A 14,815-nucleotide genomic window follows, 5' to 3' on the forward strand; every position below is an offset into this window, starting at 1 on the left:
TCAATCTATAATACCATCTATATATTCAACATCTCTAATTCATAATCAATAATCAATACTCACAAATTTTTAACTTCAATTATATCATACAACAATCCAACTCATTTATACTGTAATTTAAACACTTCCAATATCAATCAAAACACATTCGATAACTATATTCACATCACAATGAACATAAAATCTAAAATTTTACAATCTCAAATAAAACACATTCAATTACTCATTCAATCATTCCAACATTTAATTTCAAAATACATTTTTTACTCTGAAACAATCAATCCTGCAAACAAATTTTGAAACTAATGACCATGTGACCCCCATATCTAGATTTTCTAACCTAAAGTTCTATTGAAAATTTAAATTAGTTTTCCTTACTTGAGTTTGAGTTGTGCTCACAAAGAACACCAAATCTACGGGGCTCAAGGACAATTTAACGTGCACCACAAAGTCTTGATAAAAATTCTAACTATATCATTAGGACTGTGAGTAGAGACAAATTTTGAAGTAAAAAACGTCACATGCAAAACCGAACTGAGACAAACTTAACAAGTTCAAAAATTGACTCAGAAAAAGAGCAAAAATGAACTTATTATATCTGATATTCTAATCAGGCAGCCTTGTAGTCTTTGCAGCTAGAAGTCCAATAGCGGACTTCGATCATTGATCTAATGAGTGAGGAGGTTGAAATTTTAGAGAAAAGGTAGAGAAAGGAAAAAAAACTTTTAAAGAGATGATATTTCTTTTAAAATGAAACCTAAATAACTGAAATTTCTATTTATATACTATTTTTATTTTAATAATAAAATATCCAGGTGTCATTTAAAATATATCACTACTACTTTATACTTTCTAGATCTTTACAATTTGATGCACTTTTGTAAATAATCAAAATTTTATTTGGGTTTTAATTTCTTTTTTTATCTAAAAATAAAAGGAAATGAATTTTAAAATAAAAAAATAATCTTAAAAATAATTATTATGAATAAAATTGTAGAAAAAAACATATTTAAAAAATAAAATTTTAGAAAGGTAATTATGTTGAGGGATAATATTTTAGAAACATAAATATATTGAAAATTAATAATTTAAAAAATTAATTATATTAAAAAATTATTATTAAAAAAATATTATAATTTAAAACATAATTATTTAGAAAAGTAATTACTTTAAGGACTAATTAATTATAAAATTAAAAATATGAAAATTTAATTTGTTAGAAAAATAAATATTTGGAGAAGTGATTATTTAATTTTGTATTAAATAAAAAAAATGTAATATTAATAGTTATTTATTTATAAATAAAATGTAAATATAAACATGTAAAAATAAATTATATATTTAAATATATTTTGAGTCCATTTTAAATTTTTTTATTTATAATATTTTAAAAATTATTTTTAATCCTAGACATAATTATTAAAATAATTATGGTAGTAACAATAAGGATAAACAAATAGGGAATACTGTTGTTTATAAAAAATATTTTTATAAATTAATGCTTTTATTTGAATAATTATTTACAAAAATAATTATTACATTTTTAAATATTTTAATTCTCATATTTATTATTTAAAAAACAATAATCTAAATTATGTAAAAAAATCACTATTTTTTAAAAATTTCTTTCTTTTTTCCATGAAATTTTCTAAATCAAAATTAAAAGAATAAATTATTTCAAAATTTATTAATGTTAATTTTTATTAACATTTTTTTCTTATTTACATATTTTTTTTTAACTACATGTCTTTTTAAAGAATTATTTTCTCAAAATAATTATTTTCTAAGTTATTATATTCTATAATTATTTTTATAAATAAATATTTAAAAAAAATATTTTTCAAATCAATTTTTAAATAATTAAATTTTAAAAATATAAAATTATAAATTCTATCATTCATTTTTAAATAAAAAAGAAAAAAAAAACAGTTTCGTGAAAACTAAATTCCAAACTGGTATTTTTAAAGTACATCAAATCATGTTTCGTTATCCAGGAATCGAATTATGAACAATAGTAAATAATGTTATTTAGATAATTATAAATGATGTTATTTAGATAATTATTAGACTCAGTATGCTATTTGAGTAAAAAGATATCAAACTTTACTATTTTGGAAAAAAATTCTTTAAATCACTTAGTTCACATTATACGAGATGGATTATTTGCGTTAGTATTGTGCTTGATCTAATAAGATTTTCTTATTAAAACATGCTAAAATAAAATTTAAAACTTGAAGTATTAAATAAAATTATAAACTGTAAGAATTAAAAATTATGTTTAATTTTTTTAAAATATTTTTCCATCAATAAATAAAAAAATACTAAATTTTTTGTTATAAATTTTTAAAAAATTAAATACAGATTGTAAAAATATCTAACATAGTAAGATCTAAAATAAATTAATTAAAATTTAAAACAAAGACTCTGACATTAAAGATCATCCAATTAATGTAGTCATTCTATTCTTATATTCTACTATAATATTTTGTTAGTGAAGAATTTCTTAAAAAAATCTACAAATTTTATACACATGCAATAACATTCTAAAATTTTACAAAACGTGTCTTGTTTTTTCAAGTGGTCAAATAATTCATGAATTTAAGGAAACAGCAAGGTGCTAGTTTTATTTGTAATGCTTTATCAGCAAATTGTGATTGTATAATTTTGTCTTGGAACTTTCAGTTGTATTTTTTTTTTTTATTTAGGAACTTTCCATTGGTTTAAGGAAGTTTTTAATAAAAAAAATGTATATAAATATAATATAAAATTAAATAAAAAAATAAAATATAATTTTCATATATAAAGTGACAACATCAATAATGAATAATGTCATGTGAGCAGGGAAGGAAGCATGTGAGGGAAATCGAGAGCAGCTGTAAGATGACAGAACAAATCCAACCCACCTTTAAACCTAATTTATAACATCATCAAATTAATATATTTATATAAATTACAAGAGATAAAAAAAAACTTTTTTCTCAATCTTTATCATTTTATTCATTTATAGCCTCATCAAACTCTTTCCTTTCTACACGCTCCTTGTTGCAAAACCCCTCTTTCAGGATCACCACTCCTAGGGTTAGGGTTTTTCCTCATTAAGTTTCTATCAATTTTTCTTCTTCTTTTCATTTCCTCTCATCAATTGTAAGCTTAGGTTTTCTCTGCAATCTTCTATACCTAGAACTCGCCATTTCTTCCGGATCTCGATCGATGGATACTCGCAAGAGGGGAAGACTCGAACTCGGTTTCAACTCCAATGGTGGATTTAAGAAATCCAAGCAAGGTTTGATTTTAAGCATTTTTGGTTTCCTGGGCTTTGTATTTTCATTCGCTTTGGTTTATTATGCTTCAAAAGTTGTTTGCCTTTGCTTTCTTCCTTTGTGTTTTGTGGGGTGCCCTTTGAGGGGAGAAATTTCTCTCTCATGCTTATGAGCATAGCTTGCGCTGTTGTAGAATTGTTTCAGATTGGTCGGTTTTTCAGTAGTTGGGGCAGTGGAAAACCTAACCTCTGATTTCCCTGTCTAATGAACTCAGAAACTACAAAAAATTCTAAAATGTTGTCACTCGAAAGTAATTACATTTTAAAGTTGTTGGTTAATACTAATAGCTTTGGAATAAAATTTACTAGATTAATAAGCAAAGGAATATTAACTGAGAATAAGTAATAATGTTTTGCAACAGAAATGGAGTCCTTATCAACTGGTGTAGGAAGCAAATCGAAGCCTTGTACCAAGTTTTTCAGGTTCTAATCTATTCCTATCTAATAAATATTTTTGAACTGCCTATCTATTCCTAATAGTGTTTTATTATAATTATTTTAAGAATTAATTGTTTAGTTGCTTTAAAACTTAATTGTGCAATTATGCAAATTAACTGGGCTTTCAAAGCTTTTATACAGGTACATACTGTTCTTTCTCTAAACAAGTTGTAACAGAAATAACAGAGTAGAAAAAGATAACAAGTGGATGGAATATAGTTGGCTCCAAGATCACTTTCTTGGCGATAAATTGATCATTTCCCTCTTAATGTTTACCTTTCAGCTTAATTAGTTTGTTTCCCTTGAAATTATGTTTAAGATCAATTTTTCAGTCTTTAATGGGTTCTATTGCTTTTGAACCCACTTTCATTTGGTAAGCTATTAACAAACTAATATGAATTGAACTTCAGTTGGTTGGGTCAGGTATGTTGTCAAAACTACAAATAAATTTTGGTGGTTTTGTACTTCAATTGGTATGACAGTGCTGTAGGCTGCAATGACATTTATATGGCAGAATTTTGGCCTTCCGCCCTATTCCACTAGGTTTCCATTGACAACGCCGTTTGGTTACCAGTTGGCAATTTAATAAATATATTCATTTGCGGATTTATATTTATGCTTGAGTTCTTTGATTGCCTGCTCTTTTCGTACAATTTTGGAGTCGGATGTCTGATTTTTCATTTTTATTGGTGGCTGTCAATGTAAATACATTTGAGAAACTTTTCTAGAATTATTCAAAAATAAATGTCAGTTTCTTGTGATTGGGTACTTTTTTGTTAGATCTTTGTTGGCTTTCTAGGTCTCTTCTCCACGTTCAATTTCTTCTTTTTGTCTTTCATAATGCACTATTGAAGGATCTAGTCTTCTTTACTGTGATTATATTTCAGTTTGAGTGGAGATGATATGAAATTATTATTTGGGATGGGTAAAACTAGAAGCTATACTCATTAATTCTTGATAGACTGTCTACTATACTTGTTACTGTGAGCCGGTTGGTCCTAAGAGTGGGCCTTGCTTGAGATCTGCCTGTATGACTTTGCCTTTCTCCTGTTTGGCTCGGTGCTCTTGCTGTATTATTTCCTTTTCAATTAGTTGGTTTTATACTTTAGTTTTTCATGTAGTTCAATTTGGAGGAACCGTTCTGAAACTGTGATCTTTTAGCATTTCAGTGTGCATGAGTGGTGTATGAATATATTACAATATAGTAGACGACTCTGATAGACTAATTTGCATGCCTGTCCTATTTTAAAACTCCCTTGCTATCCCTTTTTGCTAAATAAGCCAGTAGTTTCTTCATGTTACATTTTATACTTAAGGAAGTGGAAATGAGTTTGGTGTAACTTGATTGTGTATTATCTTGCAGCACTTCTGGTTGTCCTTTTGGCGAGGGCTGCCACTTCCTGCATTACGTTCCTGGTGGCTATAATGCTGTTGCCCATATAATGAATTTAACGCCTGCTGCACCTCCAGCGCCAAGAAATGTTGCAGCTCTGCCACCTGTTCCAAATGGGTCCGCACCATCTGCTGTTAAGACCCGCATATGCAACAAATTTAATACTGCTGAAGGTTGCAAATTTGGTGATAAATGCCATTTTGCCCATGGTGAATGGGAACTTGGCAAGCATATTGCTCCATCATTTGATGATCATCGTGCCATGGGACCCACTGCATCAGGTCGTTTTGCTGGTCGAATGGAGCCTTCTCCTGGTCCTGCTACAAGTTTTGGTTCCCATGCCACTGCCAAGATCAGCGTAGAAGCATCCCTGGCTGGTGCAATCATTGGGAAGGGTGGTGTGAACTCAAAACAGATATGCCGCCAAACTGGAGCCAAACTTTCCATCCGGGAGCATGAATCTGATCCTAATATTAGAAACATTGAACTAGAGGGAAATTTTGAGCAAATCAAGGAAGCTAGTAATATGGTGAAGGATTTGCTACTGACCCTGCAAATGTCTGCCTCATCAAAAGCTAACCAAGGGGTTCCTGGTGCACCTATTCGAGAGCATGGAAGCAATTTTAAGACGAAGCTGTGTGAGAATTTTTCCAAAGGATCTTGCACATTTGGAGAGAGATGCCACTTTGCTCATGGAGCTGCTGAATTGCGTAAATCAGTATGAAGTTTGTGTTAGTCCGGTACATTAGCCAGAGCTATTATTATTGTTGTGCATTGCTACTTTAGCAGTACTGAATGTTAGTTTTGCTGTTGAGTTGCTTTCTATATAACTTGTTTTCTTTATCAATTGCAACTTCTCTTATATCATGAAAGTGGTGTTCTTTTTAGGTCATTTAGTTGGAAAGCATGGTTCTTTTCTTGTCCTATTTTTGGGGTTGGAGAATAATTTTCTTTATCTATTGATTGATACATGCATTGTAGTGTGATGGGATGGTACTTGTGTAGTATAAAGTAAATGAAATTATTAATTTAATTATATATAATAATATTATTTTCTTCTAAAAATAGTAAGTTTTTAAATGAATACAAAGTTAGTATCCCGATCTCTTTAAACTGTGAAAATTAGTTTTATTATATTTGTAAAATTACGTTAAAATGAAAGCATGAAAATATAATTTTATTTTATAGATTAAACAATAATTATTGCGAAACAGATGTAGCAAGTTATTAGCACATTCTCTGCGTGTAATCAAGTTCTAAATTCATATAAAGCTATTCCTCACTAGTTGCTGATGAAAAAAAATCACAATAGTCATAAAAAGCCATAGAATAACTTTTTAAAAGACCTTTAAGAAAAAGAATCCTAGTTCATCAACTATGCGTAAAGTCTTAGACACGTCCGTCTTAAATATTTATTTTACTTCTTTAAATAAATTAAAACTATTTTTTCATATTTTTATAGAGAATGGAATGCTACTTATAAGTTTATTTTAAAAAATTATCATTGTAGAAAATTATTATTTTTAGAAGAAAAGACTGTTATTTATATAAATAATAATAATAATAATATTTTCAATACTTTCCACTTTGATGTCACCCCATCACACTACAATGTATCTATCTATCAATAGACAATTAAAATTGGGTGGTGATATTTTGTCACCTAAAAAACTAAAATATCGATCCACTTGACAAGTTAGAACATTAATATTTTAATTATATACTTTTTCATTTTAAACTTAAAATACTACTAAATATTATTACATGATTAAAATTATTTGTTAAGTGAGCTTTTTTTTAAGAGGACGTGAAATGTGAAAGTATTATTTCTCATCAAAATTATTCTCCAACCCCAAAATATGGAGAAAAACAATTATTTGCTACTAATGTGTAAATGTTCTTTGAAAAAAAACAAGTTATAGAAAACCTAACTCTGGCTAGTAAGGCTAAACCAGCATCCCACTTAGTATTTCAAAAACTAGTGATACAAAACAACAACTAAATAACTTTCGTTAATGCACTTGATTAGCAGATTTTCAAAAACTACATTGTGAAAGTGATTCACTGTCTCTATATAAAAATTGTTTATTTATATTTTTAATTCTTGATGTCACTCAAAAATACATGAAGATAACCAAAGATGTTAAACTTAAAAGATTATCCCAACAAACAAATAAAGATGTCATCCATAGGAGAAATGTTCAAAGATCAAAATATTTAAAGTTCTTCTTATTAGTGTTTTTAAAATTTGTAATTTCTATAGAGTAGATTTAAAATATAACATAAAAATGAAGTATGAAAAGGAGTATAAGACTTATTAGAAATAGTACCAGAAGTCACACTTTTCATGAAGTATATGACTTATTGGACAGCATTTTCTAAATACCATTTTCTAAATACCTTTTCACTTGCTCTTTCTCACTTTTGCCTTTTGAATGACCACGCCTCTACTTTATATAAAGAGGAGTTTGGCTTTTGTAAAGACACATTAGATTGAAATTGAAGTAACCTTACTCTTCTCAAGTTGAGAAATTTTTGAGAGACTTGTTCTCATTCTCATAGTCTTATCTTGTGAGTCTTTGGGAGGTCTCAAGTGACGGTATTTTTCACTCATCTTGAAGCCAATCACCTTCCACATGGCGTGACCATTCCCTTGTCTACAACCACATAAGTTTTCACCAACCTTTCATTTTCTTCTTCCATTTTCATTCCATGTCAAACTCTAAACATGTCTTATTCATTTGTTCTTGTTTTCAATCGGTAGAAAATTGTTATTGTGTGGTTCTAATCGGTTGTAATGAGTTGTTCTTCATTTTGTTCGGTTCAAATGTTTTCTTACATCATTCTAATCGGTTCATGTGCATTCTTTGATATATTCAATCGGTTCATCTTCTTTTAATGGGTTCCAGTTTAGTTCTTGAATTGCTTGAGAATTTTTATCCTAATTCTTAAAGTGTCACCTAATGAATCATCTCCTAATCAACTCACATCAACTCAAGATTACGAAATACGGTAAATTTTTGGATTGGCGCTTCTGGTAAAATTTCGAATTGACTGAATTGGCGCTTCTAGTAAAATTTCGAATTGACGTGTCCGGTAACTTGGATTGTTGCTTCCGATAGTACATGAATGGAAGTGTTAATCCAAAATAAAAAAATGCAAGACATCCTTAATTAAAAAAAAAAAAAAACATTTCAAATCCGCCAATCCATAATTCAAAATATGTATTCCGGATTCAAAAATTCATAATTGAAAAATCATTCTGGATACACAAATCCGTAATAGAAATTAAGCTTCCAGATTCAGCAATCCAATCAATAGTTTATGCAAACTTTGCTTTTGAAACACCCCTCATCTAGAAAGTAACATGATTCACTTCCGGATTGATGAATCCGTAACATACTCTCAGATCCCGATTTCAAATAAAAGATCAAGGTTAACTTTGAAATTTACAAAATTGTGAGGGTCCAGGAAAAAGAATGTAGAAGTGCAGGAAGAAACTGCCCCGCACTTATTGTATATGACCTCAGTTTTAAAACCTGGCCTCATTTAACTAGCCCATACCTTTTGCTCTCTGCCGCCCTGTTTATTTTATAAACCCACCACCTTTAAATTTCTTTTAAATATATATAATAAATAAAATAATTTCTTAAAATAAAAAAAGTATACGCAGTACTAAATTTTTTATGAGAATTTAATTATTTTGAAAATTTTAAAATTATTACTCATTAGTACAAATACTTTTCAGATTCTCTCTCTTTGATATTTCACTTCCAGCACTTTCCTATTTGCACCATATACTTCATATATCTGACCATCTTTTGTCAAAACTGGGCCCATTCTGCTTCCCAGCATTTTCGTATCTGCACCACGCTTATAATATATGCACTCAGTTTTAAAACCTGGGTTCAATTAACTGGCCTATGAACTTTGCTATGTGCCACCCCTGTTTATTTTATTCACCAACCAGCTTTTAATTTCTTTTAAATACACATATGTATATATATATATATATATATATGATAAATGTTTTAAAAAATTGTTAAAATAAGAAACACTATATATATACAATTATTTTGAAACACTATTTTGAAATTTCTAAAATTATTACTAATTAGTACAAATACTTTTAAGAGCCCCTCTCTTTGATATTCTCACTCTTATAACTTTACTATTTGCACCATATGCTTCATATATCTGCACCATGTTTTCTACAACATGGGTCCATTCTGCTGTCAAGGAATTTTCGTATCTCCATCATGCATGTTATATATGCACTCAGTTTTAAAACCTTGGCTCATTCAACTGGCCCATGCCTTTTGCTATCTGCCACTCCTATTTATTTGATCTCACCAGCTTTTAATTTCTTTTAAATACATACATACATACATATATATAAATATATAATAATTTTTTAAAACAAAATAATTTGTTAAACTAAAAAAAATGTATAATACTAAAATTTTCATAAGAATTTAATTATGTTGAAAATTCTAAAATTATTACTTACAAATACTTTTAAAATCGTCTCCCTTTGAAATTCCCACTCACAGCCCTTTGCTATTTGCCACATATAATTCATATATCCGCACCACATTTTGTGAAGGTTGGGCCCATTCTGGTGCCCAGCATTTTGGTATCTGCACCATGCTTATTATATATGTACTCAGTCTTAAAACGTGGCCTCGATAAACTGGCCCAACACTTTTGCTATGTGCCACCCCTGTTTATTTTATTCACCAACCAGCTTTTAATTTATTTTAAATATATATATATATATATATATATATATATATAATAAATGCTTTAAAAAAATTGTTAAAGAAAAACTATATGTAGTACTAAATTTTAAAGAGATATTAATTATTTTGAAAATTCTGAATTTATTACTAATTACTACAAATACTTTTCAGACCCCCTATCTTTGATATTCTCAGTACGAAAACTTTACTATTTGCACAATTTGCTTCATATATCAACACCATGTTTTGTCAAGCGTTGGGCCCATTCTGCTGCCCAGCAATTCTATCCGCACCACACTTATTATATATGCAGTCAGTTTTAAAACCTGGGCTCATTCAACTGGCCTATGACGTTTTCTATCTTCTACCCCTCTTTTTTTATACACCCACCAGTTTTTAATTTATTTAAAATACATATATACGTAATAAATGTTTTAAACAAAATAATTTGTTAGAATAAAAAACAAATGTCTTGTACTAAATTTTTAATTAGAATTTAATTATTTTTAAAATTCTAAAATTATTACTAATTAGTACAAATACTTTTCAGACCCCTCCCCCCTCTCTTTGATACTCCCAATCTAAGCACTTTACTATTTGCACCTTATACTTCGTATATCTGCACTATGTTTTATCAAGTTTGGGCTCATTCTGCTGCCTAGCATTTTCGTATCTGCACCAGGCTTATTATATATGCATTCAGTTTTAAAATCTGGGCTCATTCAACGGGCTCATTAGGTTTGCTATCTGCCATCCCTGTTTATTTTGTACACCCACAAACTTTAATTTCTTTTAAATATTTTAAACAAAATAATTTAAAAAAAAAAAACTAGATACATTTACACATTTATAACATGAACTAACTCTTTTCTACAATAAAACATCCTCTTAATGGAACTCACATAAATTGTCACTAAATTTCCCATAATTTCTTAAACCAAACCAAGGCCATAAATCATAAATTATCCAACAATCATAAACATAAATTTACAAACAGAACATGTCGCTCAACTATAAAATTTTCAAACAAAAATATAAACTGCAACACATTTAAATCCAAATCAAACTGGAACCTTTCAGAAATTTAAATCTTTTCCGTAGAGAATATCCCCACATATATGTACTTTTATTTAGTTCTTAACTTACAATTTTATTATAAATATAATTAATAAATACTTTACTACATTAATATTAATAAATAATAGTTTAATACTTTTATAAATTCTTTTAAATTGAATAAATCAACCAAATTTATTGATATGTAATTTATATTTTCATAATATTTTGAACATTTATTTAAATTTTGACAAACTGAACTATAAATTTAAGTAAATAATTTAATTCATACAACAAAAATAAATAAAATTTTAAACTAAACATTAGAGTGAAAAAACAAAACTCACTAACATTAAAATATTCAACATAATTTATTTTACAATTTAATTAAAATATTCAACATAATTTATTTTATAATTTAATAAATAAAAATAATTACAAATATATCATAAATAAAAATGTCAGAGAAATTTTTTTGGAAACTAAAATTATTAATATTTACATTTAAGACCCTACGAATGTCAAAATAACATAAAATCATACAATTTATAACAACATTCAATTCTTGTTCGGAAAGATAATTTGGTTCTCGTTCATCTAGCTGATTGACAGGTAAGATTTGTACATTTACTTTAAATGATTCTAGTTTTGTGATATTCTCATATGAATATGTTTTTAGTGACTTCAAATTATCATACGAAACAATATATATTTATCTCTCGTCTTTTTCTTTACATTCTATATCAAGTTTATAGGTATCAAGTTTATAGTTTATAGGTGTTGATTGATGTAATTCACACTTAAAAGTAAATGTAAAAATTATACTAAATACTCAAAATAAAATAATGATATATTTAAGAATTAGATTTGTTAAAGATAACAGCAATCAAGATTGTTTCATCATTGCTTCTATGATGAAAGACATATATTAAAAAAGAAACTAAATCTATCAATATATCATTTGAATGCACTGAAAAAGTGTATTAACGCATTTGTAGAATAATGTACATGTGCATGCTCGTAAAAATATACTGATATTATGAATAAGTTACAAGTCTTTGTATATTAGAATATGTAGTGAAGTTTATAACACTATGGATACTGTAAGAATATAGAAAAATTACTCACTTACACTTTTTAATGTTTATATTATATATTTGAGGATAAATCTTTAAAATGGATATCAGAATAAAAATCCCCTATTTTGAACCACAATAAACATTAGAAAAAAAATAGATTTAAAATATATTGTTACTTTATTATATTAGATTAAAGATATTATAAAATTCATATTTTCTTAAGATTGTCAAATCCTACCTTTTCTTTTTAACTTTACTTTCAGATTTTATCACAATAATTACTTCTTTAATTTTAATATCTTAATTAAATTTTACATTAAATAGTTCATACCATTTTTAAGATCGGTATACTATTTTATATTTTATATAACATTATCAAAAATTAAATACATATTTTTTTATTAATTATTAATTTTTATTTTTTCATTTTTTCTTAATCTTTTAAAATAGTTTCTTTAAATAATTTTAATATTAAAGACTTTAATCAACTAAATAATTAAATTATTTTAACTATATTTAGTTAACTTACATCAAAATTTAACTTTCAACTTTAAAAAACAACTTTAAAGTAAAACTCAAAACTATAATTAATATCTATTATTTATAATATTATAAATTTAAAATAAATTAAAAAACACACATTAATATATATATAATAACTAAAATTAAAAATCAGCCATACTTCATCGACCGATGGATAAAGAATATTATTAATATTTTTTCTGAACATATATTATCGGTTTATCACATAGTTTATAAATATTTCATTGCAATTTGTCGGTTTAGCTAACACAATTTCTTTTTATTTTCATTTTTTAAAGTTTTTTTAAGCGTCTGACACAATTTTTTTATTTTTATTTTCGTTTTTTTAAGCCTCTGCCATGCATCAGAATGATCTACACAGCCTTTGTTTTATGATTATTTTTTCGTAAGTTTGTCCGACATAATTCGTATTCTTCACTTAATCGAAGCAAATCACCATTTCTTGATTTTTTTTTTGTGTGAAATAAGGTAAAATATTTAAATGATACAAAATATTTAATATGATGTTTAAATATTGCCTACATAATTCATCGTTTCAGATTAAAGGACATTTAGGTAGAAATATGATATTTAGCTTTAAAATCATAGTAAATGACAACTCTTTCATGATTTAAGATATATAATTATGATAAACAACATTGACAATTTATACATGCCTTTAATTTTCTTCATTAAAGTCACAGATAAACAAGAGTATTACATAACTGCAACATTCTTGCATTTGTTAATATATAATTATCGTAATGTATGCATTTTAAACAAATAAGACATAAACAAAACATTAACAAATTTTCATATCAAAATAAAAAGACAAAAATATTGAAAATCTTATTGCTGATAAAAAAAAAATAAGATATTCAAAATCTCACTATAATAATCAAGGTAAATTTCGTAAAAAATAATTTGATAATATATAATAGAATGTGTGTGATCTATTACCCAAACAAGATAGATCTTATTTATTTATTGAAACAAAGTGATACATAACAATACAGTCCAGTGAAAAACCTTTTTAAACCAGTAACAACACCCTTCCACTCTCCATTACAAAAATGGAGAGAAAAAGAGAACATGGCACAGAAATCAACTACGCCATTTTTATTAAACCGTTGCTAATAACCTTTGATGATATAATCATCATTATTTACCTGTAATTACCCCTAAAGCCATAATCATATGAGTTTCCACCTGCACGGGTATTATGGGCCGTAGTTGTTCTCACCCGGGCCTAGATGTTCCCACCCAGGCCTCGATTGGTCACGTGGCCCGTGGGCTGCCCAGTTCCGTGACCTGGCATCGCCGACGTCTGGTGGAGCTCTGTGTGATTACCATGCTCCCCGGTGGTGGGGTAGGTGGCCGCCTCCTTGGACGCGGCGTTATGCGCACGCGCCGCCAGCTTGTCGAGCTCAGCCTGGTTGACCTTTACATCCTTCTTTTGGGTAGCCATTTCCTTTTCCAACGGATCACGTGTTGTCAACCTTTCTGCCTGATTATAGCACGTGCACATTTATTGGTTCCATAATTTATGTAATATGATAGTCGTATTAATATAATGGTTCTATAGAATGATTGAAAATAAAGGGTACCTTCTCTTCGACATTGGCCTTGGTCTTCTCCATGCCAGCTTTGGCAGAAGCACCCATGTTTGAAGCCGTTTCCTTCGCGCATTCTGCTGCTTTCTTTCCTCCTTGCATTTTCACGATCGATTCTGTTCTTTTCTTTCTTTTTCTTTCTTTCTTAGATTACTTTTCTTAAGCTCAGTGTATCAGACTCTAACACCACACACCAAATAAATACATTTAGGTGCTACGCTAACTTTTCCACACGTGCACATGTCGTACGCGTGGCAATTTTTTTCATTCCTCTTCTTACACGTAACTGCCGCGTGTCGGTTAGCTACCACCTTCATCACAGGTGGGTTCCATTATTAGTACACGTAGCAGACAACCGCTCCTGTAGTAGAGCTAAAAAGCATATTTTTTATATTTTTGTTGGAATAATTGTTCAGTGGTCCCTTAGATTAGGTGTTTCTTTCAGAAGAAAAGTTTTGTTGACACATAAACGTAAAAAATATACATTTAACACTATTTATAATAATTTTAAATTACAAAATAAAATATTAGTTTATTATCACCATCCTTCTACCGACAAAGTTCTTTATTAAATGATTTTTGAATTAGTTTTTTGAAATTTATAAATACATTTCGAAAAATGTTTTCGCAAAATTTTGAAAAACATATTTTAA

General features: G+C 28.0%; 2 protein-coding genes across 3 annotated transcripts; one reads left to right on the forward strand and one right to left on the reverse strand.

The window, feature by feature from the left end:
- The first annotated feature begins 2,825 nt into the window (after positions 1 to 2,825).
- LOC137814132 (zinc finger CCCH domain-containing protein 36-like) lies at positions 2,826 to 6,022 on the forward strand. Of its 2 annotated transcripts, XM_068616705.1 has the most exons (4): positions 2,829 to 3,078; positions 3,182 to 3,283; positions 3,682 to 3,742; positions 5,121 to 6,022. In XM_068616705.1, the coding sequence occupies exons 2-4, from the start codon at positions 3,211 to 3,213 to the stop codon at positions 5,872 to 5,874; spliced, it is 888 nt and encodes a 295-aa protein (XP_068472806.1). In that variant the 5' UTR covers positions 2,829 to 3,078; positions 3,182 to 3,210; the 3' UTR covers positions 5,875 to 6,022. The 2 variants fall into 2 exon arrangements, with proteins under 2 accessions (XP_068472804.1, XP_068472806.1); XM_068616703.1 differs by having other exon boundaries at positions 2,826 to 3,283.
- Positions 6,023 to 13,798: 7,776 nt separating this feature from the next.
- Positions 13,799 to 14,264, reverse strand: LOC137816015 (18 kDa seed maturation protein-like). The gene is made up of 2 exons (XM_068619117.1): positions 14,157 to 14,264; positions 13,799 to 14,056 (listed from the first exon to the last, which is right to left on the reverse strand). The coding sequence occupies exons 1-2, from the start codon at positions 14,262 to 14,264 to the stop codon at positions 13,799 to 13,801; spliced, it is 366 nt and encodes a 121-aa protein (XP_068475218.1).
- Positions 14,265 to 14,815: the final 551 nt, after the last annotated feature.

The sequence above is a fragment of the Phaseolus vulgaris genome, chromosome 1, assembly GCF_000499845.2.
Source record: "Phaseolus vulgaris cultivar G19833 chromosome 1, P. vulgaris v2.0, whole genome shotgun sequence".
Taxonomy (NCBI): Eukaryota; Viridiplantae; Streptophyta; class Magnoliopsida; order Fabales; family Fabaceae; genus Phaseolus; species Phaseolus vulgaris.

What these genes read in the sequence shown, in the direction of transcription:
- LOC137816015 (XM_068619117.1), bottom strand. Translation starts at nt 14,264, where the DNA reads ATGCAAGGAGGAAAGAAAGCAGCAGAATGCGCGAAGGAAACGGCTTCA. An exon ending in AGGCCAATGTCGAAGAGAAG is followed by an intron (nt 14,057 to 14,156) that starts GTACCCTTTATT and finishes TGCTATAATCAG; the next exon opens with GCAGAAAGGTTGACAACACG.
- LOC137814132 (XM_068616703.1), top strand. Translation starts at nt 3,211, where the DNA reads ATGGATACTCGCAAGAGGGGAAGACTCGAACTCGGTTTCAACTCCAAT. An exon ending in ATTTAAGAAATCCAAGCAAG is followed by an intron (nt 3,284 to 3,681) that starts GTTTGATTTTAA and finishes GTTTTGCAACAG; the next exon opens with AAATGGAGTCCTTATCAACT. An exon ending in CCTTGTACCAAGTTTTTCAG is followed by an intron (nt 3,743 to 5,120) that starts GTTCTAATCTAT and finishes ATTATCTTGCAG; the next exon opens with CACTTCTGGTTGTCCTTTTG.